General features: G+C 41.2%; 1 protein-coding gene across 4 annotated transcripts in view; it reads right to left on the bottom strand.

Annotated features, from left to right (window-relative positions):
* The window catches only part of LOC138300358 (zinc finger matrin-type protein 4-like), a 1,123,322-nt gene that overhangs the window by 397,053 nt on the left and 698,816 nt on the right, over nt 1–27,453 (bottom strand). For all 4 annotated transcript variants that reach the window (XM_069239631.1, XM_069239632.1, XM_069239633.1 and 1 more), the window contains one exon: nt 1,450–1,680. In XM_069239631.1, the coding sequence (XP_069095732.1) occupies nt 1,450–1,680 (231 nt within the window). The remainder of the gene's footprint in view (nt 1–1,449; nt 1,681–27,453) is intronic.

Genomic DNA, 27,453 nt, shown 5'->3' with positions numbered 1-27,453 from the left:
GATGAAGGAGAGGGTACGGAGTCTGGTTACTTAGGTTATCTGTTCGACTGACTTACGAGATTCCAATCGGGGACCAGCACAAGACAGTTGTTCCTGGAGGTGCTAAAGAGAAAAACTAGAAACTCTGGATTCGATGTTGAGGAATGGAGACAACATGGGAAAGACATTTGCCGTTTTAAGAACGGAGATGGAAATGCTGGAAGTGGAAGCCTTGGATGGCAAGGTGCTCGAGCTAGAAGGTAGTACAAACGGAAAAGAGGAGACTTCAAGAGAATATGCAGTTTTCCAAAGCCTAGTTGCTACTGCCATATGCACACTGGAGAACAGAAAGGAGGTATTTAAAAATTCTCGGAGAAAGGTTAACATCCAAGCCCAAGGTTTTCCCCGACACTCTGGGGAATCAACCATTAAGATGATGCATTCTTTTTTTCATGACCATCTAACATTTTCAGCAGAGGGTGGGTTAAACATGGCGCAGAGAGCTAACAGACTGCAATCCAAGGTTTCAATAGCATGTGCATCTTTAATGAGTGGACCTAGCCATTTGGATTTTAGAGACCCAATACTGTTGTAAAGCAGATTCAATGAAAAGCAGCCTCCAGGAGGACTGGATAGAGTGCCTCTCTTTCCATACATTGGAATTCAAACCTGAGAAGAAGGAAGGCCTTGTAAAGTCTTTGTTGAGAAGTACCAAGCTTGGGGGCAAGAGCTACATAGGTGTTCACATGGCTTGAGAGTGGGTGCCTTCCTGATTTATCCTGTTTGCCTGGTTCAAATCATAGCCTTAACCACAATGTCTACAGCCGGGGAGTTCTTGTGGGGGACCGTACTGCTGGGTCTTATCACAGCTCCAGAACAGACATCTACACCGATTCGGCATAAAATGTGGGGTAGCCTTATGTAAAGTTTACCAGAAAATCACTTTACTTCAGCATGACAAATGGCCTTCTGCAATTAGCCTAGTGCATACATTCTGTTCAGCTTTCGAGAGAACGAAAGTTAAACATGCAGAAGTACCACAGTCCAACCTCAAAACCAAAACACCTACTGTAGCTGAATTGTAACATTCTTCTTCAAAGCTGAACAGAGGAAAAACTACCCATGGTGGCAGATGCTTAATACACATAAGCTTTCTAAAGCCACATTAGCCAGTCATCTCACTGAAGTCAGCTAACATTTGGCAGTAGTCAAAAGAGCAGATCACAATAGTTAGAATTATAATTAACAGAATAGATATTGCATCCTCCCACATTAAAATTTCCATAACAGGATTTTTTTTTTAACTTATACGTATAGATAAAAAAAAATCTTTAAATAAGAGACCACCTACGAGGAAAAGCAAACTTAAGCTGATTATAATACTGAGCTCCTGTGTAAACACGATGGGCACCAAATTACTGCTAAAGCACAGCTGAACCTCCAAGTGTCATGAGGCGAGAGTTCACTAACCTTCCAGTGCCTCGGAGTCCAGAGTTTCGCCTAGCCGCTGCAGTAATCTGGCCCGGGCTGCATTCTTTTTGTGTTTTTTGCCTTCGTAGTGCTGCTGAGCCATGAGCGGGTTGTTGAACCAGGCTCTGCAAAGGTTGCAGAATTTCCCAGAATCGCTGCCATTCATGCAGATCCAGGTAATTTCACAATCACTTGGGGTGATCTCAGACTCAGGAGGCTCTTGAGAGGGCTCTAAGGAGGTAATTCAACAGGCATAAACATCAGTAAACACAGGCACGGCCTTCAGAACAATTAAAGAATCTCTAACACAAAGAGAAAATGGCAACTTATCTGGTGAACAAGGCATTCTGAATAAAAGTATCTATTTGGGCTTTGTGGAAAAACATAAAACATTTTTTGCCTGAACGATCTAGTTTACACTGAAATATTAGTGGTTTCTCAATTCTCACATAAAAAAAATCACAGAGAATAAAATTAGAAGACTTTCCTTTATAAGGGCACTCAATGGTCTTTAATGTGTATTAATCATTCTGTCTTCGCCAACACAAGACTATGGAATTTAAGATCATCCCCTGAAATTTGACGCAGGCCTCTTTACGTACATACTCATTTACTTTTTAAAGTATTTTTGGTGCTAATAGCACTCTTGATAAATACTGGTAAGGCCAGGTGAGATATTTCCCAGAGAGATATTACCTCCTAATTTCGATTTTTGCTCATCGGATCGGCAGCTAATGTAAAACTGCATGGTTTCCCATTCTCAGCTACAAATCTCAGAAGTATAGTACTTTCCTCACAAAACTTCCACAAGATTTCAACTCACAAATTTTGTGTGGGAACAATGGCTCTCATGAAAAATTATTATTATTATTATTTTTTTAATAGTTGCAAAGGTCAAATCAGAGCCTTTGCGACTGCAAAATGGCATTTTTATAAGTACAAACCCAAATTATGATTCAGTAACATGTTTATGAATAGGAATTTGGGTTTGCAAGTTAATACTGAATTGGTATTTGGAAGGTGCGTGTAAAGGGTTTCCCTTCCAAACACCAATTCCTTTAGTTTTATCCATTATACGAAAATGGGCTGGATTTAAAAAAAAAGATTGCTTTATTGAAAAGCAATCATAATTATGGTGGTCTGCTGACCTCAGCAGGCCACCATGCCTGTGGTTCTAACCAATTGTAGTGGGTCTCAATTTATGACCTACCTCATATGCATATTCATTTTGTGAAACAACCTATTAATACACACGTTGATTCACAAAACACCAATGTATTTTGTAAAAGTCTTACACATTTCAAATAGGAAATCACAAATTACATATCAGTATTTGTCTCAATTTATGATTTCTCATTTGGAATAATAATACATGAGGCCTTAGCCTGTCATTATCACACTAGTTGTAACTCTAACTTTTGAAACGAACTGCTATTTGCTTCTGAATCAGGTTTTCCAGCTCATCTAGAGAGAGGCCCTAGGAGAGATTTGTAAGAAGATAGGAGAGCTGAGTGTTTATTGCTAAAATCTACAGGTAACAGTTGCAGGTTTAATTCTGGCCAGGACCACATGTACAGTCATCCTTCAAAAGGTTGATAAAGTTGAAGTGAATATGAGCTTTCATTTATCACAGTTAAACCAATGTCAATACAACAATGTATCAAATTATTTTTACACCATCTTTAACAAACTCAGACTACTTCCAAGTACAAGAATCACTGCCAGAGAAAAAAACAACTGATCTTGTAAATATAAGCCAAAGAAACATCAGATCTATAAAAACATTAATAGACACATTTATAACAAGTGTCAATATTACAATTCTTGGTGTATGATATTCTTTTCACATAAGCTCTACTTTGAAATTAGGGCAACTGTCCACTGAAGGACTAATATTCAGTATATAACACAGGCTCTTGCTGGACCCATACCTCCAACAGTGTAGCTATTTTAAAGTAATTAGAGACATTTTGCCAAGTGGTTTATCATAACTCCGAACAATGTGAGCAATGACAAAATATTCAACTTAATGATGAAAAATAGAAGCTAAAGTCGGATTGGGTAGAGTGAGTAACCGTGTACATTAGACACCAACATGCCCCTTGTTCTGTATTGAGTTCAGGTGAACTAAGGACTGTAGCATAAGGCAAGAAATCAATAGTATGCTCCACTTTTTTTGCATCGGTTTTCAGCAATTAATCAATATATATGTTACTGGTAGCAGTGGGCACACGCTAAACTGCCAATAAGCACAACTCTAATGTAAATAATTCATGGCAATCATACATTTGCATGCCTGATTCCAATCCTAACTTTAAAAACATTTCCACAACCTACACTTCTGGACCTATAGTTTGTCATTAACTACATTCTGAGGAACTAATATTACCTGCATCTTTCCTCCTCAGCCCCAGTCATAGGCTTTTATCCAAAATGTATTCATAAGATTTGAAGCAATGTAACTGTATTATCACTTGCATAATATGTTCTGCAGGCAGAGCAATAATTGTACCACCTTGCAAGATCCTGGTAGCTTATGTACCCCCAAGCTGTTGATTCATTTATAGTTTGATGCGTTGCCTCGGCCATTGCTGTACTCAAGGGGGCACACCTTGAATAACAGGCTGAGGAGAGATAAGAGTGGCCTGAAGATCTTTGTGTGCCCAGCATTTTTCAGAGGATAACAACAACAACATGATACCTTTGGTGATAACAGTAATTGATGCAGACCTGTAATTTGTCTAGTGTCAGTTTTGACTCATGATAAGGCAGCAAAGAGGGTTAATGTTCCTGCTGCACTGTAACATCCAGATAACAGATTTGCATTTTATGTAGGTAGCTCAGTGGGTTACTACTTTTGTCTAAGAGATCCTTTTGTTACTTGGAGTTCATATATTACAATCCTTCTAATATAGAACATTGAGCTATGAACTGGCAACAAAATGCTGTTTACAAATTGCCAGCATAGGTTTACAATTTTATTCTTTTTTTTCAACCTTTCATTATTCTAAGATAGCTAAAAAAAAGTTCCTTTGGTTAATATTATATTTTTATTACCACACCCCAAACCATTGTGCTTCATTTCAAAACTGAGTTTATGGGGTGGATTTAGTAAAACGCTGCACCTGGTTTCCATCACAAAAGAGATGCAAACCTGGTGCAAAGCGCTATTTCCAGTGCAAATCCTGATTTATAGTGGAAACTAGCCCTAAAGTAAAAAAGTTAGCATGCACTACTATGCATCAAGGAGGCGTTGCATGAGTTGTAAGTTTAAAATGATTTCTTCACTATCAACATACTTGCTTTCTATAGGGTTACTATCCCCAACAATCAATTTACTCTGTCTTTCCAATTTTAGATGTGCTCACGCCACTTGGGTTTTGCAATTTTACAAATAATTGCTTGTTGTTGGTTTTACCAATTGTTTGACTAACATGGGATTTTTTTCTCTGCTTGTTCCCTAGAAAATGTGCATATTAGGGCAACCTTTGAGTATTCCCTCTTTTTGAATAAATGCCAGTTTACATATGTCCGGGGGTTAATGCAGGAACTGTCTCCCCCTTCCGTGTGGTTCACAAGTGCAATCAAAAAGGAAAGCTTGATTTCTCTGCAGTGAGTCAAGGTTGTCTTTCTAAAGGTCAACTATACAATCTTCCTCATCATTCTACAACAGTAAATAGGTACCAAAAGAATGGTTACCTGGCTCCATCCCTACCTACCAAATCTATTTCAACAGGTAGGTCTCGAAAATTCTACCTCTGATCGTACATCATCAGCCTTCTGCGTTCACAAGGCTTCATTTTGGCTTCTATTTAATTTTGACAGCTACGTGAAACACTTAGGTCACCTTAACCATAAATATGGTGTTTGCTTAAGGCAATATGATGGTGACTCCAACATGTAGCTTAAAATCGACCCAAAGCATTCCAACCCTCACCAACTTTCTATCTGAAATCTTAAACTGGATTAAAAAAAACCTGGAGGAGGGAGAAGAGAAAGCATCAAGTACAACAGACTGCTCACTTTGGTGGGATAAAATAAGCATCTAAGAGAACAGAGAGAGCCTGGATAGGAACAATGGTTTCTCAGTTGACTGGTGGAATAGACCAAGTCTTAGAGATGTTGGAGAGGGATCCCCATTAGTTAGCATGGGCTGGCGTAATGACCAGATTGGCATGGTTTGCGGACCTCTTATATATGTGGAAATTGATGCGTTTAGCAAGAGGTGCAGTGGAGCACCTCTTGCTTTTCCAATAAAATAACTATTCTTATGAAATTCAAGTAACAGGTTCCAAAAGAGGTTACCGTGCAAAGACATGAAAGGATGCTTTAAGGGACTTCAGGTTTAGTTTTGACTTCCATTGTTTGGGAGTATCCAGGCCAGAAAGAAACAGCATTTTTGAACTGAAAAAGGATGATGTGGTTAGATTTTAGCTCGAATGTATTTTTCGACCAAGTTTCAAGAATGCAGCTGCATAAGAGTATGGTTTTGAGGAGTGCTGGCAGAGGGATTGGGAGTTCAAATATAAAGGCATATTATCCACCAGTGATGCACGGAAGACATTTTTGTTTAGAGATATGAGGGGTTTGAATTTCCATATTGAGTGTTGTTGAAATGTGGCTGTTGAGTGAGTTTTAGCCAGGTGATTTTTAAGAGATGTGTGGCATTTGAAGTTTTGTGTGGGCCAATGCAATTATGGTGAATCAGCAAAGAGAATTCTTCCATAAAGGTTTAAATGTTCTTGCTTAAATACATTTCCACAAAAACAATTTGTCAATTGTGTAAATTAAATGCTAGAAACAAGTAGGTGTCAGGCAAAAATAGCATCAAGGTTAAAGAGCGATAATATGAAGCTAAAAAAATAAATAGGTGATGGAAACCAGGACAGAGTAATTCTTCACATAAAGAGGAACATATGTAACACTCTATAGCAGAGTCACTGTTGCAAATAAATGTTTTGAAGGAGACCTAGATAATGCAAAGAAGTGAGGCCGAGTGTGGAGTTGAAGCAAGGTCTATGCCACATTACAGTAGTAGACAGAACATTTTACACATTAAATGAACAACATTACCCTTATCATGATATCAAAGTATACCCTGAATATACTTTTATGAAAACAAACTGAGATGCATTACTTGTCCTCTGCTGCCTTAGCCACTGCTGGGGGAAGGGGCACAGGAAAGAGGAAGAGGAAAAGGTTGGGAGAAAGGGAGAGAGAAAGTGTGTGTAAGGCAGTGAGTGAGTGCAATAATTCTCCCATTCTGTGACTATTTCCTTAATGTTAGTCTTCATAAAGAACAGCATACACTTTAGGATATCATCAATCCTCATTCATACTGCATGTCCCTCACCTCTTATCCTTCGGTTCTCATCTGTCACCCCATCCCTCATTTCTCAACTGTCCCTCCCTACTACTCATTCCTCACTTCTCGTACCTCAACTCCACTCATCTCTCTATCACTGATTTCATACTTCACCGTTCATCTCAGTCCTCTTCATTCATCCTTCAATTCTACTCAGTCATCATTCATCAGTCCTTGCTTCTCATACTTTAATTCTCATATATCACTCCTCACTCTTTATCCCTCTGTCTTCTAACAAGCATTTCTCACTCTTCATTCATCGCTCAGCGGATATCTCTTTTTTCTAATCTGTTACTCTGCATCCCTTAGTCCTTATCCTTCACCCCTCATTTATCAGTAGTAATTCCTCATCCCTTCTTCCTCCTCATCCCTTTGCACAGGTGCAACGAGAAAACAGCAAATAATGATATTGAGAAGAAGGTCAACCTCATCCTTAACTTGTGACATTTATAGAAAGCAAATACAAATTATTTGTAAATCACTGAAAAATCTAAAGCGCCAAAATTCCTAAAAATCATCATCAATTAAACAAAAACCCTTTTGTTGTACAGCATTATCCAAGCCTCCTCCTCATTTTAGTTTCTAAAGTGGTAATTATTTCCCTTCTTCTGAATATGACAATCAAATCAATAAAACTTCAACTGTATTGTTACCTATCAAAATTATGGTGAACGTGAGTTCTAAACCTAAAAGAACAACAATCATTGCAAATATTGGAAAAGTCAGTAAGTATGTTCTGTCTTCATAAGCTTCAAAAAAGTAAAAAATTAAAAGTAATAAAAGAAATTAAGTAAAATTACTGCATGTTTTTCTACGGGTGAGAAATATTTGGAAAAAGTTATAAATTTGCACCTAAGCAAAACATACTATAACTCCCGAACCTCAAAGACAGTGTTGTCAACTTGCTAGAAAGACTAAATTAACTATAACTTCCACCTTCACCATGCACATACCCATTCATATTACATCACTCACAGCATGTTAAATCATAGTATTTATAACAACACTCATGACATCGCAAACGACAATTTATGAGAAGACTGTGCATGGCAGAGGTCAAATTTATAATTAATATAGTCTGTCCAGCAAGTTGATAATACTGCATATGGATTTGCACGAGTTCTATCACTTTTTGCTGAGGTGCAAATTATAACTAAGTTATAGCTATAGCCTTTCAAGTTCTAAGGTGTGAGTAGTTTAAGTTAGTTTTGTATACAAATAATAAACCACATTTTCCCAATTAAAACTAAACTTAAACCTTTGTTTTTTCATTGAATTTCTATTTTTTTCCACTACAAAAATTTCTAATCATAAAATATTGTTTATTATGGTATTTCTTTTAATTTTTTTCAGTACTTAAGTAATTCGGAGAAAGTTCAGTTCACTAAGAGTCAGCATAATCTGAGTGATCGTCTTGCTTTTGCTTGTGTTTCCTCGTGAGTATTTTTTACCTCTGTACATCTTTAAACAGATTTTTACACGAAAAAGCTTTTTTTATTTAAAATATGGATTTAGGGTTTCATGGCTATGATTTGTAATGGTATATGTGTTAGTATTGTAACTGTAGGTTGTATTTGTGAACTATATGAGTACCACAATAGTATGACGACATTACTGTGGTACCTTCACTTTTGTAAGCATTTCAATGGCGTACAGAACAGGAAGTTTATACCCACTTAGTCCCATTAAATTTGATTTCTTCAAAGGAGAAGGTTGTGATCTTTGACTGAGGGAATATTTTGTTTTGAAGCAAAGTTTTATTTGGAGAATTGCAGTGGCTGAAGATGACGATCCTGTGCTACTGCAGGAGGAGGAAGCAGAGGAAGGAATCCATTTCATAGGATTTTGTTTCCTTGCCACCTGGTAGGAAAAAGATGAATTCAAAACTTGTTACCTGCAACCCATACAATAAAAGTATTTCTTGTGTGAACTTGAAACAATAATTGTTCTGTACCACGGGAATGAGAACCAGGTTGGCGCATGACGAAAGAAGGCGTCTTAAGGATCAAGAAGAGGCCGGAACAGCGGCAGAGACCATTTGTTTAGTTACTGCAAAACCTTCCACAACTTCTTCATCAGCATTTTCAATCATTCAATCAAACATTTATAGAGTGCAGCAAATCACCCGTGAGGGTCTCGAGGTGCTGGAGCTGTATGGTGTGTGGAGGACTGATCATTCGAACATCCATGTCTTTTGTTCTCTTGTGAATCGTTGGAGTGATAGTGTTGTCCTGAGGTGCTGGGTGTAGTTGTTCCAAGTCTTGAATACACGGTGTGAGGAGGAGCACCCTCTGCTGTTGGCTCAATGGATCCCTGGGATGTCTGCGAGGGAAAGGGAAGTTGCGGAGGTGACTGGAAGGTTGGTGGGAGGTCAGGCGTTTCTTGATGTATGCTGGTCCTTTGTTGAGCAGGGCCTTGTGAGCATGGGTCAGCACCTTGAACTGGCATCTCTTCTGAATCTAGAGCCTGTGTTGTTTTTTGAGATGGGGTGTGAGGGGGATCCTTCTGTGGAGGTCGAGTATTAATCTTGCTGCTGAGTTCTATATTGTCTGGAGTCTTTTCAGGAGACGTGCTCTGATTCTTAAGTAGATCGTGTTTCCGTAGTCCAGTCTGCTGGTGATGAGGGCTTGCATGACAGTTCTTCTGGTGTCTGCTTGGAGCCAACTGAAGATCTTGCGGAGCTTACAAAGGGTGTGGAAGCACGCGGGCGAGACTGCATCAACTTGTTTCTTCATGGATAGCTTGCAATCCAGGATGGTGTAGAGGTTGTGGGTGTGGTCTCTTGGGGCTGGTGGAGGGTCGAGCTCTGTGGGCCACCATGTTCCAGTCCATGGTGAGGTGTTGTGTCCAAAGATGAGGATTTCCATTTTTTTCATTTGAGACAGTTTTCCTTCATCTAGTCCACTACATTCATCTTGCATCTGTGGAAGTTAGCTTTTGTGGTGGAGGGATCTTCAGACAGTGAGAGGATGAGCTGTGTGTCATTGGCGTAGGAGATGATGTTGAGTCTGTGTGATCTGACGTAGATGGCCAGGGGTGAGTAGGTATTAAAGAGGGTGGGGCCAAGGGACGATCCTTGGAGGTCTGGAGGTGAATGGTGGGAGACTGATCTTTGGGGTTCTGCAGTGAGGTACGGGGCGATCGATTGAGGCAGTGCTTAATTTATAAATGAAAAAGTGCAGTTTCCCAAAGCTCTGCTCTGAAACACGTGGCTCACATGGATTTCCAAGTCTGTGTAGTCCTAAATCCTTCTTTAGTTCTCTAAAAGACACACAACTCCCCTTTATATCGCTTCTGCAGGTTCCAGCTTTCTCCCTTTGTGGAAGTTTTTATGTCTTTGTCTTCCTCTGTCTTTTTTATTTTTTATCTCTTGCTTTCAGTAAAAGTCTAATGCAGATGAATAAGTGCTGGTCCCCAAAAATGTGTACCAATGGCCCTCGCAGCAACCACTGACTCAAATTAAGCATTGATTTGAGGGTGTTTCCTTGAATTACAAAGTGGTGGAGTCTGTTGATCAGGATGTGGTGGGAGACCACATCAAATGAGCCAGATAGGTCCAGGAGAATGAGGGCTGCTGTTTCCCCATGGTCCAGAAGGGCTCTGGTGTCATCTGTGGCTGCAATTAGGGCTATCTTTGGGCTGCGGTTAGCTTGAAATCCAGATTGGGAGGGATCTAGGAGGTTGTGGTCTTCTAGGTGTTGGGTGAGTTGCTGGTTGATCGTTTTCTCAAGGACTTTTGCTGGAAAGAGGAATATAATGAAAGGTTGTGTGGGTGCATGTTTTTTTTCAAGAGGGGTGCCACTTCAGCATGTTTCCAGACCTCCAGGAAAGAAGCCACGGTGATGGAGGTAATCAGAACCTTCCTGAACTTGTTGTCGATTGTCTCGCTTCTGCAGTTGAAGGAGTGGTGGGGGCAAGGGTCTGTGAGTGCTCCAGAGTGTAAGGAGTTCATGATGGAGATGGTCTCCTGCATGATGAGAAGTTCCCAGTGGGTGAGGTGTTCGGGTTTCATATTTGTAAATGTGAGCTGGTTAATGTGGTCTGCTGTGGAGGGTTGGCATTTGAAGGTTACGTAGATAGCAGAGTTCTTGATATGGAAGAATTCTGTAAGGTTGTTTCACAGTTCCTGGGAGGGAGTGATGTCACCACCACATGCTGCATCTTTCCTGCCAATAGCACATTCTATTTCTTCTGGCCCATCAGCACCTCCACCAACATCGGGATCATCTAGTCGCCAACCAGTACCTGCTTCTGGTACCACAGTACCAATACATCTTTTGAGGTCGAATTGGGAAATTATGGAGTAATTGCCATACACAGACATACTGTCTTCGCTGCCGCACTGTCATTGCTGTGTGAGAGGAGAAATATGGCCATCCATTGTGAACTTGTCATGTCTTACCAGTGTCCTCCCAAACAGCCTTATTTTTTGCCTATGCTGTCCTCCTGTTTCCTGTTAAGGTAATTGGTTTGGCTGGTCATGTTTACCCTGCTTACAAAGTTCCAGAAAAAAAAAAAAAATGGTTTTCAAACTTTTCATAAATAACTAAATATCTCAAAATATAAAGAGCTCCTACCAATATGAACCATATTTGTTCAGGCATCAGAATTTTTTTTTTCCCCATAAACAATTTTTTTATTGTTTTTTGCATAGGAAATGGGAATGGGAATAACAATACATTACAAACAGGGTTAATGATAAGGCAAAATACATGTAGTTTATGCAGTTCCATTAGCAGTAAGGCATAAAAAGTTTGCAATCAACAATATTATGAATTTTGGGCCTGTAAAACCGTCAACCTTTTATTTCTTCCTGTAATATCATGTGTTGTGAATTTTGTCTGATTTATGTCAGTAGTTCCAGCCATCGTCCCCATATTTTTCCAAATTTACTTGGACATCCTCTGGATTCAAATACTAGTTTCTCCTGGCTTGCACACCAGACCACCCCCTTTCTCCACTTTTGGATTGATGGGCCCTCAGGGAGGGTCCTAGTTGCGGCAATGTCCCTCTTGGCGACTAATAGTGCAGTGGCTGTGAATGCTCGTTTAGCACGTGTCCCTCCCATCTCCTCCATTATCCCCAGTAGGATTAGCTTTGCCGATTTTCGAATTTCTTGTCCTAGGGCCCTTCCTATATTCCAGAGCACTCCTTCCTAATATTTCTGTATTACGCAACAGGCCCACACCATATGGAAAAAGTCTGCTGGCTCACTCGGGCATCTTGGGCATTTGGCAGATGGGCGTGCGCCCATTTTATGTAATTTGGATGGTGTCAGATATGCTCCATATAGATAGAATTGTATTGTACGGAATCTTGCCGATATTGCCAGTACTTTGGGCGCCATCAGAGCCTCCCTCCATTCTCTTCTTCTAGGGGACCAACCCATGACTCCCATTTAGTCCTGAGGATGGCTATGTTGTCAGGGGCATTGTTAATTAGTGTTTTGTAAATTTTAGAGATGCCTTTCCCCTCTAAACGTCCCATAAGTATTTTGCCTTCCAATGGGTTAAAGTCCGGTATGGGGCCTGTGGTAGGTAAGTGGACCCTCAGAGCGTGTCTCAACTGGAGGTATTTAAAGAATTGTGCCTGGTTTAGCTGGAATTCTGTTTGTAGGTCCTGAAACGATTTCTTAGCCCTCCCTTTCCAAATATCTCCGACTATGGAAATACCGATCAGGTCCCAGTTGGCAAATCTTTCCAACGTAGCCAAGACACATAGCCACTTCCCTCTCCATAGCGGAGTTTGACGAGTGATAACCGCATTCCAGTGAGTGTAGCGTTGTACTACGCGCCACGCCAGGAAGACCACCTGGATTACTTCCTCCATGTCACGAGGAAGCGGTGATCCATATAGCATGTCAAGGATCTGTGGGAAGCCTAGGAGTGTCAATTGCGTCCTGTATGCCGGGTTTTCCCACCCCCCATTAAACCAGTCGTGAATCACTATCAATTGGGTAGCCAAATAATATAAGTAGGGGTCTGATGCACCTAAGCCCCCGTCGTATGGCCCTCTCCGGCAGTGTTGTATCGCTACACGGTGTCTGTTGCCCCGCCACAGAAATCTTCCTGTGATGCTTTCAAGATTTTTGAACCAAGAGTGGGGGATGGGGATTGGAAAGTTTTGAAATACGTACAGGAGCCTTGGTAAGATCATCATTTTGTATAAGGCCACCCGACCCATCACATTTAGTGGCAATGTTTGCCATCTCTGCAAGTCCGTTTTGACTCGTGTTTGTAGAGGGGATATATTTTTCACCCAGGACAATTCAGGTAGGAGGGATATCCAAATGCCTAGGTATTTAAAACTCCGTCTGCGTGGGGGTATTGTGTTTTGCCAGTCAAAGCAATTACGCGTGTTCGTAAGCGGAACTAGAATTGATTTAGTGGGATTCATCCTGAGGCCCAAGATCTGTTCGTACTTCTGTAGAAGGCACAGGCTTCTGGGACCAGTTATATTCGGCTACTCCATATACAGCAGAACATCATCTGCGTATAAGGCTATCTTGTCTTCATGTGATGGGCTCCATTTCCAACCTCGGTATACTGAGCCAGTCCTGACCATCTGTGCCAGAGGTTCAATGGCCAGGGTGAACAGGAGAAGGGACAAGGGGCATCCCTGTCGCGTACCTCTGAGAATGTCAAATCTACGGGATATGGTCCCGTTAACTTATACATATGCCGTAGGATTGGTGTATAGCGCTTGGATAAGGCGGCAGAATTGTTTCCCTATGCCTGCCCTGTGGAGCACCAGGAGAAGGAATCCCCAGTCAACTGAATCAAAAGCTTTCTCGAAATCTATAAACAAGAGGGCCAGGTTCCGCAGCAATCTGTATCTTTCGGCCAGGGATACGTGTAATCTGCGGATGCAGTGTCATGTACTGCAGGTTGCCATGAATCCACATTGGTACGGGTGAACCAACTGCGGTAGGACCCTTTTAAGGCGAGTGGCGACGATAGAGGTGAAGATTTTAATTTTGGTGTTGATCAACGATATTGGTCTGTAGTCCGCGCAGTGTGGTGAAGGGGGCTGGGTTTTGGGGATCACTACTATTGTGGCAGTGTCTAGTTCCGTGGGAAAGGATCCGCCTTGTTCCACCTCTGCGAAAAGAGACATGTTAAATTGTAGTTAATATGGAGGTAAATGGTAAGTGTCAGCTAAGTTAAACATGTTCTTTGTGGTTGCATCATAGTAGATTCATAATAGATGAGTATAGTGATATCGGATTGTATTTAACAGAACACAAAGTCAAGCCATCATTATTTTCCTTTTTATGTGTTTTCATAAAAAAAACTATAATTTCGGTTAATGAATGATGTCATCATTAACAGTTCAAGATGATCATATATTAGTAATCATAATGAGCTTTTAAGTTTTTAGGGACTCTAAAACGTTCTTGGCATGTATCAGTAGTATTCCAGTTTGTTTTGCTCCACAGGTGTTCAGAGTAGACTATGTAAGGAAATTCCTTTGATTTTATATGCTTCTGAGCCAGTAGAAGCAGTAACTACACTAAACAAATTTTTAGAGCGTGTAACATTTCACGCTTAACCAGTTATTGCTTTAAAAACACAGCTTTTCTCTGTGTCTGCTCATCCACATACATATTGTAATATAGGTTCATAAATTCTACATTCACATATTCCATATCTATGTTGAAGTCTATGATGTACAGATTATTTTATGTATTTTTAAATTTCTAGTAGATTCCTATTTAATAAACATACTAAGGGCCTGATTACAACTTTGGAGGAGGGTGTTAATCCGTCCCAAATGTGACGGATATCCTGTCCACCGTATTACGAGTTCCATAGGATATAATGGACTCGTAATACGGCGTGTGGTATATCTGTCACATTTGGGACGGATTAACACCCTCCTCCAAAGTTGTAATCAGGCCCTAGGTTACTTAGATTATGCATGTCCTTTTTAACTTGGTTCATAGCTTTTCGAACCTCACCCATGACAACTACAGCTTCAGTAGCAACAATGTGTTGTCCAAGTGGATTAGCAGGCATGGAAGTAGAAGAATTATTAGTAGATCGAGTATTGCATTGGATGTCTGCATTAATATTCTTTTCTTCTTCTGGATCCAGCAATTTTAAGTATGTCCGAAATTCAGGCAATGCAATGTCATTTTTATAATCATTAAATTAATCTTCATTTCAAGTTGTTGTTCTTTGCACCAAAGTTTAAATAGTTGCAGAATTGCTAAATAGTAAAATCTTTCTTTTGTCATGTGTGAAAACTTAGTTTACAATGATTAATAAGAGTAGATTTACTGTGACATATTAAACAACCATTGGTACTTTCTACTTGAAATTTATCAGGGTTTATATCTTCTGTCACATTGTTTCTATGTGTGTAGAACTAAGCAACTTCATTGAGGTTAGTTTTTCTAACCTCGTAGGGTAGTATGTGTCTAACATTCTTTTTCAAAGTGTCTTTGTTTGCGGGACCAACATTTGCAAGGGATCCCATTTCAGGTAGGCTTTTTAGAACTCTTCAATGTGATGACAATACTTCTTAATTTTATTTCATATGTAGTATTCTATTCATTTGCATTGTAATTTGACCACAAAAGTGTTTGTCAAATGCCTTTTTAATGCTTGGTAAACATTATTGCTGCAGACTGGTGAATTTCTTTCATCTTGTTTTGTTTTTTACATTAGTAGCACAAATTGTATTCAAGCCAATAATTGCCCTCCTTTCAAAATTATTTGTTGGTATGATATAGTTTCCTAATGGCCAATCATCTCTTGATACATTTGTTTTAGGTTTCTGTGTTCATTAATCTTGTATGCCAGTGTTTGTGTAAGGTGACTAGGGTTTGGGTTTTTGGGCACAGTCATTTTTTTGGGCCAGACAACATGCTAAGGCTTCTAACCCAGGAGAGCTTACCATATTTTTGTTAAGCATGCTCTTCAACTGGAGTGGAGGGAGTTCTTGTGGTTGGTCCTTTGGCTGTATTTTATGGCCTGAATAGTGTAAAAAAGACTCCACATTTTCATGGTTGTTTTGAATAAAAATGCTTTATTTAAAATATTTTTGGGGAGGAATTATCATCAATCATTGTCATGCATGTACATGGAAATACATTGGGTCACAATCAAATTATAGTGCTGATTTCTTAACAAATTCAATATGTTGCTCTATATATATATATTTATTGATTGGCTGACTTCGAAAGAAAGGCTGTAAACATGTTTTTATATTTCATACATCTGACCCTTTTACAAAGCCAGCAGCTCTGCCTAACTTAAAATGACATCTGAAATAACACCATTGTCACTTTAACATATAGACATGGTATTATGCGGTAACAATGGGCGGTCCAAGTTCCTGACCTTGGGGCATACGGTAGCCAACGTGTTTTAACTTGTACATACGGTGTGGTGTACATCCATTAAGGAAGCAACAACTACTGAAGTAACAACACTGTGAAGGCAGCTTGTTGGCTAAAGGAGATACAGAATTGTCTGTCTTTACTATTTACTGATTACCCAATGGGAGTGTTTCAAAATATATTCAAATCTACCATGGAATGTGATGTCCAAAATCAGCAATGAGAAAGGCAAATCTTTTCCTAAACGCTTTTGCTGTTTTACTAATAAATTGAATGCCATGTTACCTGCAGAGTGCTCCGTGTTCCTTACGGAACTTTGGTTAGTGATATATATATCTACATTACCTACTGGCAGTTGCCAGTAGTTAGTTTTTGTTAGGACATAGTTCCCATAGGAAAAGTGTTTTTTGTTTTGCCAATGTCTTTGGTGCCATTTGATGAATCTCCACAAAATCTTCCAAAACTAGTGAACCACTTACTTCAGCTGCTGTCTTGAAAGCTTTGGGAGGATTCATCAAGTGGGGGCCAAGAAAAAGGAGGGGTCTCAAAAAACTTTTTCCCCATGCAATTTCAATAGGAATTTTTAGACACAACTACAGTCAAAACCGCTGGATGGAATTACATCACAGTTGGCAGAAAGCTAGCTCTTGGCCCAGAAAGTGTGCTTTTTGTAAAGCCTTTCAGTAGTTTTGGAGATATTTAATGTAAAAAATATATGGATACCTAAGTACACTGATCTTCTGTGGATCCGACAGTCCCAGTGCTGATATCTGATTGACTGTCAACACTTCAACCAGGAAGTGTTGGCAGCCATTTTGGGACTCTGACTCAGCCGAGTACCCAAAATAATAATGGAACGGGGGAGGGGAAGAAAACCTTGACCCCCTAGGCCTGGAGCTGGGGTACCCCAGGGATCCAGTCTAGGCTAAAAACATTTTTAAAATATATCTTTGGGGCAAAATTTGTGGAGGACCCGCAAATTTTGGCAACATTTAAAAAAAAACAAGTGCGGTCATTAGCACTTGTTTCTCTTTCAGCCCCTGGGTGGACCATTTGCCGGCGGCATACAATGTACAACATTAAGAGGCAGGGGACACATTAGGCACCCACTTACCATGGCTATGTTGGTCCGGGCGTCCACCACCTACCTGGGGCAAGCAGATAGACTTTATTGGAGGGGGGCTGCACGCCCCCCCCTTTTATGCCCCTTAGGAGACACAGGGACCAGCACCTTCCTGGGGCATTAGGCACAAAATTGGAGGGGGGTTGCAATGTGGGCCCCTTCCTTTGCTCCTTAAGATCCCTAGGGCCCACCAATGATCATTTGACAGAAATTAATCATCAACGGGAAGCACTTACAAATATAAACATAGCAGGTGCCCAAGTTGAAGCTCTACTTCTGTAAAGGACAAATCATCCCAACCTATTGAACTTATCCAAGGCAAAGCAAGGGTGTTTTCTCTAGAATTCCATGGAGAAAAACACCTGTGACAGACCCCAGCTACGCACTACGTAAGGCCTTGTGGGTTGGATGTCTACTGGGGATTAGCCACTGTCCCTAGCCAAAGGCCAGGCCTTGGGGACAATCTACTCCAAGAACGGTCAGAGGCCATGAATGGCTTGAGTTGGGTGCCTTTGGGGGGGTTGGCTGCAGGGCCTGACCATTAGCCAGCCCTGTAGCCAACCCCCGCTATGCACTACCAAAGGTCATGCGTGGCAAGGGTTGGATTAACGTAAGGTAATTTGCTATCATGCAACGTTAATAATATCTTAGAAATTTACTGAAAAAAACATAGGTTGCAAGGATGTTATAGTTAGGAAATACAATTAAAACAACCTTAGAAACTCACTAAAAAGCCAAAGGTTGGAAAGACGTTATAGTTATGCTCAGAGTTTACACGCCCAAAGCCAAAGAAATTCAACAGTCATAGTTCTACTTATCAATACACTATAACTCATGCTCTAAGGTAACTAACTTACACCCTCACAATGCACTGCTCCTTTTTCTGCATATTACATCAGTAAAGGCATCGTCAGCGACATCATTGATAATATCATCAACATTTGCAATAAAATTATTGATGAGAAAACTGTGCATGGTGGGGGTGAGAGTTATAATTACCTCAGTGCACGAGTTATAGTGTCTTGAGATAAGTAGAACTATAACATTTTAATTTCTATGATTTTGTGCGTATAATATCTGAAGTTAACTATAACGTCCCTCTAACCTTTTTTTTTTTTTTTGTGAAAAGAAAATATTTATAGTAGTAGTAGTAATTACTTTATTTCAGTTAAACAAAAACCACAAAAGTACCCAAAATATACTAAAAATAAATTAAAAAGACAAATCCATACAGATCTAGGCTTAAGTATGCGTAGCACCATCAAAAAGATATACATATATAATTTAGACAGCAAATATGATCCTAAAGTGCATGTGAAAACATATCGGAAACAAATACAGACGTAAAAAGCAGTAATACTCAGTTTTAGTCCACACACTGCCCAGGGCGCAATCACCAACCCAGGGCATGATTGAAAATAAGCAATAAAATCTTAAAGTGCATGTGCGGACGTGTAGAAAACAGGTACAAGCTTAAAAGGCAATAATGCTCAAAATAAGTCCACAAGCTGCCTGGGACGCAATCACCAACCCAGGACAAATGCCTGGAGGTGGTTGGGTCAGTTCCTACCCTTGCGACACACTTAAGCAGCCCACAGACCTACAGAGAGAATGAAACATCAGGTAGACAGCACAGGGTGAAAAGCATGCATTCCCAGGACAATAGAATACAAAATTAAGAAGAACAAAATTGTTCTCCCATCTCAGGGAGCATCAGACAGGGAGGCAATTTACAGAAATTGTAATATCCTTTACCCAGTGTGCTCCAATTAAAATGGTAAAGTACTATTATTAGACTTAATATACAAGGTGTCACCTGGCCTATCCTAGCCCTATCCATGTGAGCCACAAAGTCAGGGGAGCATTCATAAAGAGGTGTTCTATATAGCTAGGTTGCAACCTTGTGATCTCTAGGATCGCACCTTTACAGCCAGTGAGATGTTTTAATTAAGCTTTACTTTGGGACATACCCCTCTGTCTGATGCGCCATGCTTGCTAAAGGTACATTGCTAATCAAAAACTATCACCGCCTTCAAATCAAATTTAACGATTCTCAAAACCTCCCAGTAATGTTTAACACCCAAAAGCTTACTAACGGCAATTATCAATTTCCTGCGTGTCTGTAAGTACCGGGCAAAAAAGAAAAGAAAATGCTCTTCAGTTTCTTTTATTCTGGGGCAAAAATAACAAAAGGTTGAGGAGTCTAGCTTGTCCCATTTAGCCGCTAGGGGCCTTAATGGTAGATACCGGTACCTAAATATGAGGTACAGCCACTTAAATTTAATCCATAAAATCTTCACAGGATAGAGAACATTTAATGTTTAAATATTGCCCAGTCAGATTCTCAAACTCATTGTTCGACCAGATCTGTTCCAAAGCATAGTTCCAATAAGCTCTTTTTACTATCTGTCTGGAACCCTTGGCAGCCACTGCTGGCGAATTCCAGAGATGTATCATTTTCCATTTCTCACCCTGCATTTTGATATTTTTCAACCAGGGCTAGTCTACCTGCAAATCACAGGAGATTAGACCAGTTAGGTAATCCCTATAAGGGGTCAGCTCCTCAGCTGACCACAGCCTCACCTAATACAATAAGGGTTTCAGCACCACCACCAGATTTATAGGGTTGAGCGCTAGATACAGCCTAAGTGGAACCAGGGGGTGTCCTTTGGTAACCTAAGCAAAACCCTGATAAAATAATTCTCAGCCGTTAAAAGGGCAGTGGCCTCAGCAAAACCCCATCTCTCTGCCCCGTAAGCGGCTGAAGATAGAGCAGTAGCTTTATACATCTGGAGGACCGGAGACACTGCACTTCCACCAGTTACCTTCTGTTTCCTACTAATTTGATAAGCTTTCTGATTGAGAAGCTTTTTACCCTTCTCCATCTGATGGGCCCAGGTCAATGTATCTGACAACTGGACCCCTAGATAATCAAAGTGTTTAACCTCTCAAATTATGGAGCTGCCAATTGCCATTCGCCCCCTAAACGACTCGTGAGTATTTATCCCCATGAATTTAGTTTTCAGTGGGTTAATTTCAAAACCTTTCATTTTACAAAAGGCCGAGAAGGAGTCCAACTCTGACTGAGGTCCCATAGGAGTTCTAGAAATAAGCAGAGTATCATCAGAAAACATAGCTATTGGAAGTGCAGTTCAGGCTAACTTAGGAGCTTCATGCGTACATTGGGATAGCAATTTAAGTGCCCCATTGATACAGAGGCTAAAGAGTGTTGGGGCCAGTACGCAGCCTTGCTTTACCCCCGAAAAATCGGAATCTAGTCTGTTAAGTCCCCACTCATGTTCCACTTCAGTTTAGCATAGGTATTTGTGGAGAACTCTAAGAATCCATATTAGTTTATGCGGCACCCCGTAAGCTTCTAGTGTCGTCCACAAGCTATCCCTTGAGACCAGGCCAAAGGCCGACCTAAGGTCTATGAAGGTGACATACAAATGATCCATTTTCAGGGTAACATACTTCCAGCACAGCCACTTGAATAGCAAGACTTGGTCGGGAGTGCTGGTGGTATACCTAAAGCCTGCCTGAGCATCAATCAATCAATCAGGAATTTGTAAAGTGCACTACTCACCTGTGAGGGTCTCAAGGCGCTGGGGGTGGGAGGGGCAGGTGGGGTGCTGCTACTGCTCGAACCACCAGATCTTGAGAAGTTTCCTGAAGGTAAGGAGGTCTTTGGTCTGGTGCAGGTGGGTGGGAAGAGTGTTCCACGTTTTGACGGTGAGGTGCGAGAATGATCTACCACTGGTTGTAGTTCTGCGGACGCGTGGGACGGTTGCGAGGTCGGCAGAACAGAGATGCCGGGTTGGGGTGTAGAAGGAAAGCCTTCTGTTGAGGTATTCTGGTCTGGTGTTGTGCAGTGCTTTGTGAGTGTGGGTGAGGAGTTTGAAGGTGATTCTCTTGTTGACTGGGAGCCACTGCAGGTTTCTCAGGTGGTCTGTGATGTGGCAGTGGTGGAGGATGTCCAGGATGAGGCATGCAGAGGCATTCTGGATGCGTTGCAGCCTCTTCTGAAGTTTGGCCGTGGTTTCTGCCAAGAGGGCATTGCCGTAGTCCAGGTGCTGCTTACGATGGCTTGGGTGACTGTTGTTCTGGTTTCTGTGGGTATACATTTGTAGATCTTTTGGAGCATGCGGAGGGTGTTGAAGCCGGAGGAGGAGATGGCATTGACTTGCTGGGTCATGGATAATGAGGAGTCTAAGATGAATCCTAGTTTGCGTGTGTGATCGGTGGGAGTCGGAGCGGCTCAGAGTGGCAGGCCACCAGGATTCATCCTATGCGGAGAGGGTGGAGCCGAAGATGAGGACTTCCGTCTGGTCGGAATTGAGTTTGAGGTAGTTGCTCTTCATCCATTCGGCGTTGGCCTTCATTCCATCGTGGAGGTAGGTCTTGGCGGAGTCCTTGGTGAGGGAGAGGATAAGCTGGTTCTACCAACCTATCCCTCTCAGTGTACTCCTCCACTGCACTCCCAGCATATTCTTTGCCCCTCTCACTATACAAGGCCCTGAAATGTTCAACCCAACTATCAGGTTGTACTGCCGTTTCCAGGTGCTTGTCTATTGTCTTTGAGATAGAGGCAACCAATTTCCAGAAGGCCTTCAAGTTCTTTGCTCTAAGGTCCATCAGCCCATTGGCCATCTCCCAGCCCTGTTTGGCCCTAGTTAGAACAGCCTTATAGTTTTTCCTAGCAGAAGTTATTTGCGATTTGATGTCAAGTTACAAAGCATCTAAAAGACACATCTTGGTCATTTAACATTCCTTGGAAAACCATCCTGGGGTAATTTTAAAATGCAATCCTCTTTTCCTAACCTTGGTAAACAAGAGCCTTAATTTCTCTATTACCTGCCAATGCACCAAGACTAGGTGAGGCTTATATCCACTAAAATCTGTTACCTCAAATAGATTATCCACAAAAAGCTCAAAGTTTGATTTGGACATCTATGTTATACTCAACTTCCACCCAGTTAACATTCTTCCTACTACTGACTGTTTCTAACAGACTCATGTTGTAAACTGTAGATAAACTACAATTTGTGAGCATGAAAGGAACAAATGCAGCATTTAAGGAATTCTGGTCACTATCTAGTCCAGGATTACAGCCAAGCCGGCCAAGGAAGGCCACATATCCTGATCCACTAAAAGATAATCAATGTGAGTTTTCACAGGACCTCTTTTAAAGGCCAGCTGTGGGGTTATATCAGAGATAGTGCTGCCATTAACAATAATTAAGCTGTTCTCTATAATCAGATCTTCTAGTTTGCCTGGAAGATGTGGTTTGATCCAGCTCCCAAGGCCCAGATAAGGTACTAAAATGATACATCGAGTGATCTAACACCCTCTGCCCTCTTCCAAGACTTGTGTTACAGTCATCTGCAATAAGGTTTATGGTACCACCTTTTAAGCGCTGTAGAACATTAGCGAGTTGGGCCACTGTGGGGGAGCATACATTTAAAGGAACAGACCTAATGTAAGCATCAGTTATGGCCATGTATCTCACACCCCTGTAGGGGTTTTTACTTTTACTCCCAGTAAGTCATTAGTCCTAATTGTAATTAATTTCTCTAACGGAAAGAGATCTAATTTCAGCCAAATGAGAAGGTCCCCAGAGGCTCTTCCTGAGGTGAAAGGAACCGCGTTCACAGCAAAAGTGATATAACCACTTCTATATACTGGAGCCACTGCCCATGTCTTCTGCAGGAGTATTATCTGATGGTAATCTATAAACTTTCCCTAATCTGGGTCTGCGAGTTTGGACCGCACACCTGCCACATTCCTGGATAGTACTCTGAGATTTCCACCATTTGGCCTGCTTTCAAATCCCTAACCATACGCTGGTGCCTCCTTGGTCTACTAAAATAGGATTTGTCTCAGTCTTTAAGGCAGCGCTCCTAATACCATCTCTTGTAGCACTTACCACTAGGTCCATAGGGATAGCTACTCCACATCGCACACTTGCCTCTAAATCCTGGGGGGCAGCTTCTCCACGCCTCCCAGTCATGTCACCCCGTGGAAGAGTAATGGAGGCAAGAGGTGGCCTTGTACCCCCCCCGCTGCTGTCCATCGACTCCTGCTAGTTTTGGGCACTCATCTACAGTGAAGGTGCAGTGCGAGTAAGCTAAAGAGTTACAAACTGCATATATATATATCTCAATAAAATGTACTGACAGCTGTCAATAGGTAGTTATAGTTAGGACCAACTTTCCATATGAAACTAGTTTTTTGTTTCAGAAATAACTTTGGCGACATATGGTGAAACCTCATAAAATTGTCAAAGCTAGTACGCCAGTCAGTTCAGCTGCTGTCTTGGACGTTTTGGGGTGATTTGTCGAGCAGGGGCTGAGAAAAAGGGGGGGGCCCAAAATGCTTATTCTTCATGCAATTTCCATAGGGATTTTAGGCACGACTACAGACCAAACAGCTTGACGGAATTATACCAAATTTGGCAGAAATGTAGATCTTGGTCCAGAAAGCACCTTTTTGTTATTTGGTGTAAATCCACTCAGTAATGTTGGAGAAATTTAAAGTTAAAAAATATATATTTAGGGATGTAGATCATCCGGGAATCAGACAGTCATCGTACTGATATCAGAATGCCTGCCAGCACTTCAACCAGGATGGGACTCAGAACCAACAGACCTCCAAAAGAAAATTAAAAATAAAGAAAAGGGGGCAGTGTAGGACTTCCCTGACCCCCTAGGCATTTTTTAGGCAACATTTTCCAGACGCCATGAAAAAGTCAAAAGAAAACAAGCACAGTCTCCCGCTCTTGTTTACAGTTTATTCCCCTGGTGAGCAGGGTCCCAGGGGCATACCAAATGCAAAAATGTTTGGAGGGGGAGTCCTATAAAGAGCCACGGGGACCACCACTGCCCTGAGGCTTTATTTTGTAACTGAAGGAGGCCACATGGATTCCCCCTCTTCAGGCTCGTTAGAGCCCCAGGAATGACCACCTCCCTGGGGTAAAGCCTTGGATTTGAAAAGGAAGGAGGGCACGAATTTTAGTTACCTGAAAGAACTCTAACTATAACTGCTGAATTTCTGTGGTTTTGTACGAGTAAATTCAGAACATAAAAAAAAACAAAGGTTACAAGGACTTTATGGTTAAGTGAATACACACAACACATCCACACCCACCCACACACCACAAAGCAGTTCATAGGTTTGAAAGACTTAGATATGAACATATTTTGTTTCGAGCTTCTGGTTGCTTCTCTCAGATGCCTTGCAGGAATCTGTTACTCATCTGCTGATGGTAGAGTATTAGAAAACAAATGATTATCTACTTTCAAAACACATTTCTTGAAATCATTGCAACCAAACAAATAAAGTCTTTGATTTTGTTTATTAAGTTTCGGCTACAGACAGGGATTAGTTGCCTGTTGGCCACAACTAATATTTCCAATACACACAGAGTTGGCTTATGATGAGGCACTTGCTCATAACTAGTAGAGTTTATTAACTTTTATGTTTCCCTTGATTTGATGGCCCTCCTCACTATTCCTGTTCTTGTCCAACCCAGACACCCAGGAGCATTTTGGTCTCACATTGTTTTAACTAGTTGGCTTGTATCTTTCCACTGACGTTGCTTGCTGTCAGGGAACTACTTTGTTCCTTTCATCTATCTTCATACTACAGTGGAAGTATATGTGTTTTCTTGCTCTGTCTCCTGTTTGCTCATCTTACATGCCACCCTTGGTTCCTACACTGCTTCTCCCACCTTACCGGCTTTTATATATTTTCATTTTTTTTTTTTTATAATTATTGCTACTTTATGTACCTCCCCCTAATACTCATCATTTGGCAGGGTTTACTTTCCACACACCCTGCTCCACCATTGCTCTCAACTCCTCCATGTCACATATGTTTTTTTAATGTATTTATTTATTTTTGTAGGGTCTAGGCTGCAGAAATTTTCTGTTGGGTTTCTGATTTCTCAAAATGCTATTTTGCTCATATTTAAATCTTTGAACCATAAATAAAATAAAAAGTTGGCTGCATCATGAACACTGCATACTTTTGTCATGACACATGATACAAACATTATGAAACAGACGCCAGTGTGATTGATTACACACTAAGAAGAAATGTTTTAGCTACCTCTCAGCCTGCTCGCATATCTCTTCTAGTCGCTAAAAGGAGCCACACCCACTATTCTTCTTAGTGGCATGCTTCATCAACTAGAAGGGATGCCCGTGCCAGTTGATAGATGAATGATTTCATTTGAGTGTTTTCTCTCTCTTGTGATATGTTTAAATGGGAGTGGAACGAACCCGCAAGAATTTTCTCACTCATTCATGATCATTGTGCACAAGTGAAGACATGTGATGCATGACAGCCGTCTTGAAATGGGCTTCCTTTCGCAGGAAAATCATTTAAATATTTCCAGACATGCACGTGTTTGCATCCTGACACATGCATGTCACATGCTGGTGTAAGCAAGCATTTGCATTGTCCAGTGGCAGTTCTTCTGTGGGAACAGAGGAGCATCGCTCCACCACACTGGTGTGCAGAAAGAGTCAAAAATAAAATGGTGATAAAATTATTTTACCACCATTTTAATTTTGACACTTTCTGCCAGCAAATGTGCTGCAAGGGCAGGGTGGGGTCAGTGAGTGATGAGTGGCCCTACGGTTTGAAGTGCACATGCTGTATTGGCCGGCTACCCTGCTATGGCCAAACCAACATGCACAATTCAAACCTCTCCTAGCTAGCTGTCTTTGACAGCTGTGTTGGAGAGCAGGCACACACCCACAGTGCCTTTTGGAGCGTGAAGCTGGCCCACCTCAGCCAATAAAGATGCTTTTTAATGCTGCTTAGCAGCATGAAAACAGTGTGTTGATTGGATAAGGGGGTTGGCTGTGGGCTTCACTCTCGGAGGACGTGCTGCAGAACAACGGGGATGTGCTGCAGAACATCTCATAAGGTAAGTGTTTTTTTTAAATATTTATATAAGTAAGTATGTGTAGTCATATTAGTCTGTTATGTGTAGTTAAGGTAGTGAGTTAAGTATAGATTTTTGTGTGTGTCAGTGTTTTGCGCCCCTCCAATGTAATTTGGCACCCACCACTACTGGAACTGTAAAAACCAATACCCCAGTCATTTAAAGTTGCGACATATTGGCTTTGCCAGTCCTTATCTTTATAAGTAATTTTCCGAATTAAATATTTTTCAAGTACAGCTTATACCATTAGCACTTCCAATCATCGCTATTGGATGCAGTAATGAAGAGGATCATTGAGGAATTAGGCATGTGGGATGTGGAATGAGAGCAGAGGGACAAGGCCTAAGGATGTTCTAAAAATGGAATGACCGAGTGAGCGATCAAGAGCAAGGAATGAGGGAAGAGGAGTGGCAACTGATAGATGAGGCCTCACATGGCTAATGAGTGAGAGATTGAGCATGATGAATGAGGACAGAGATGAGAAGTGAGGGATGAGGAGTGGGAGAGGAGGTATGAGGAATGATGGATGAGTAGTGAGAGATGGAAGGATGATGAATGAGAAAAGGTCTCAGATAAGGAGTGAGAGATAAGAACCAGTGATGAGAGTGTTGGGTAATGTGGAATGAGAATGCTATACAATTGATGCTGTACTGTGTAGTGCAGCTTTTCATCAGACAAAGTGTAGAGGCCACGTGCCTGCATCTGGCTTTTGTACGGAACCTTGAGGGAGAAGAGTGCAGTTTTCACACCCAGAGATGGACAAGTGCCTTTTTGTAGTATTCCGGTGCAGTAAGTGGAGACAAATCTGAATTAGGATCAAAAAGTACATACGTGTCAGTGAGCATTGTAAAAAAAATAAATCTGAACGTGTCAGAGCCAAAAGGGTAATGATGCGTTTGGGTTGTCAGTCACAGTAGGAAACATTCCAAAGAGTGTACGGGTAGGTCAGACATCCCAGAACCCCCCACACTTTAAAGGGAGTTCAGAAAAGCCAACTCGGGTTGCATAGTTTCAGTTGGAATGGGCCTCTAGCGTGGGAAATTTCTGTTTTAATTAATGCAAGTTTAAAAATTAAAAAAAAGATACAGTTAAAAAAAAGTCAGAATAGATAAATAATGTTTAGATGATCATTGTTAACACTCACATTCACTTTGCTCAATACTGCCTGCATCATGCCAGTGCTGTATATGCCCTTTGGACGACTGTGGAGTGAGTGT

Source organism: Pleurodeles waltl, chromosome 6, assembly GCF_031143425.1.
Source record: "Pleurodeles waltl isolate 20211129_DDA chromosome 6, aPleWal1.hap1.20221129, whole genome shotgun sequence".
Taxonomy (NCBI): Eukaryota; Metazoa; Chordata; class Amphibia; order Caudata; family Salamandridae; genus Pleurodeles; species Pleurodeles waltl.
This window is presented reverse-complemented; position numbering and strand designations above follow the sequence as displayed.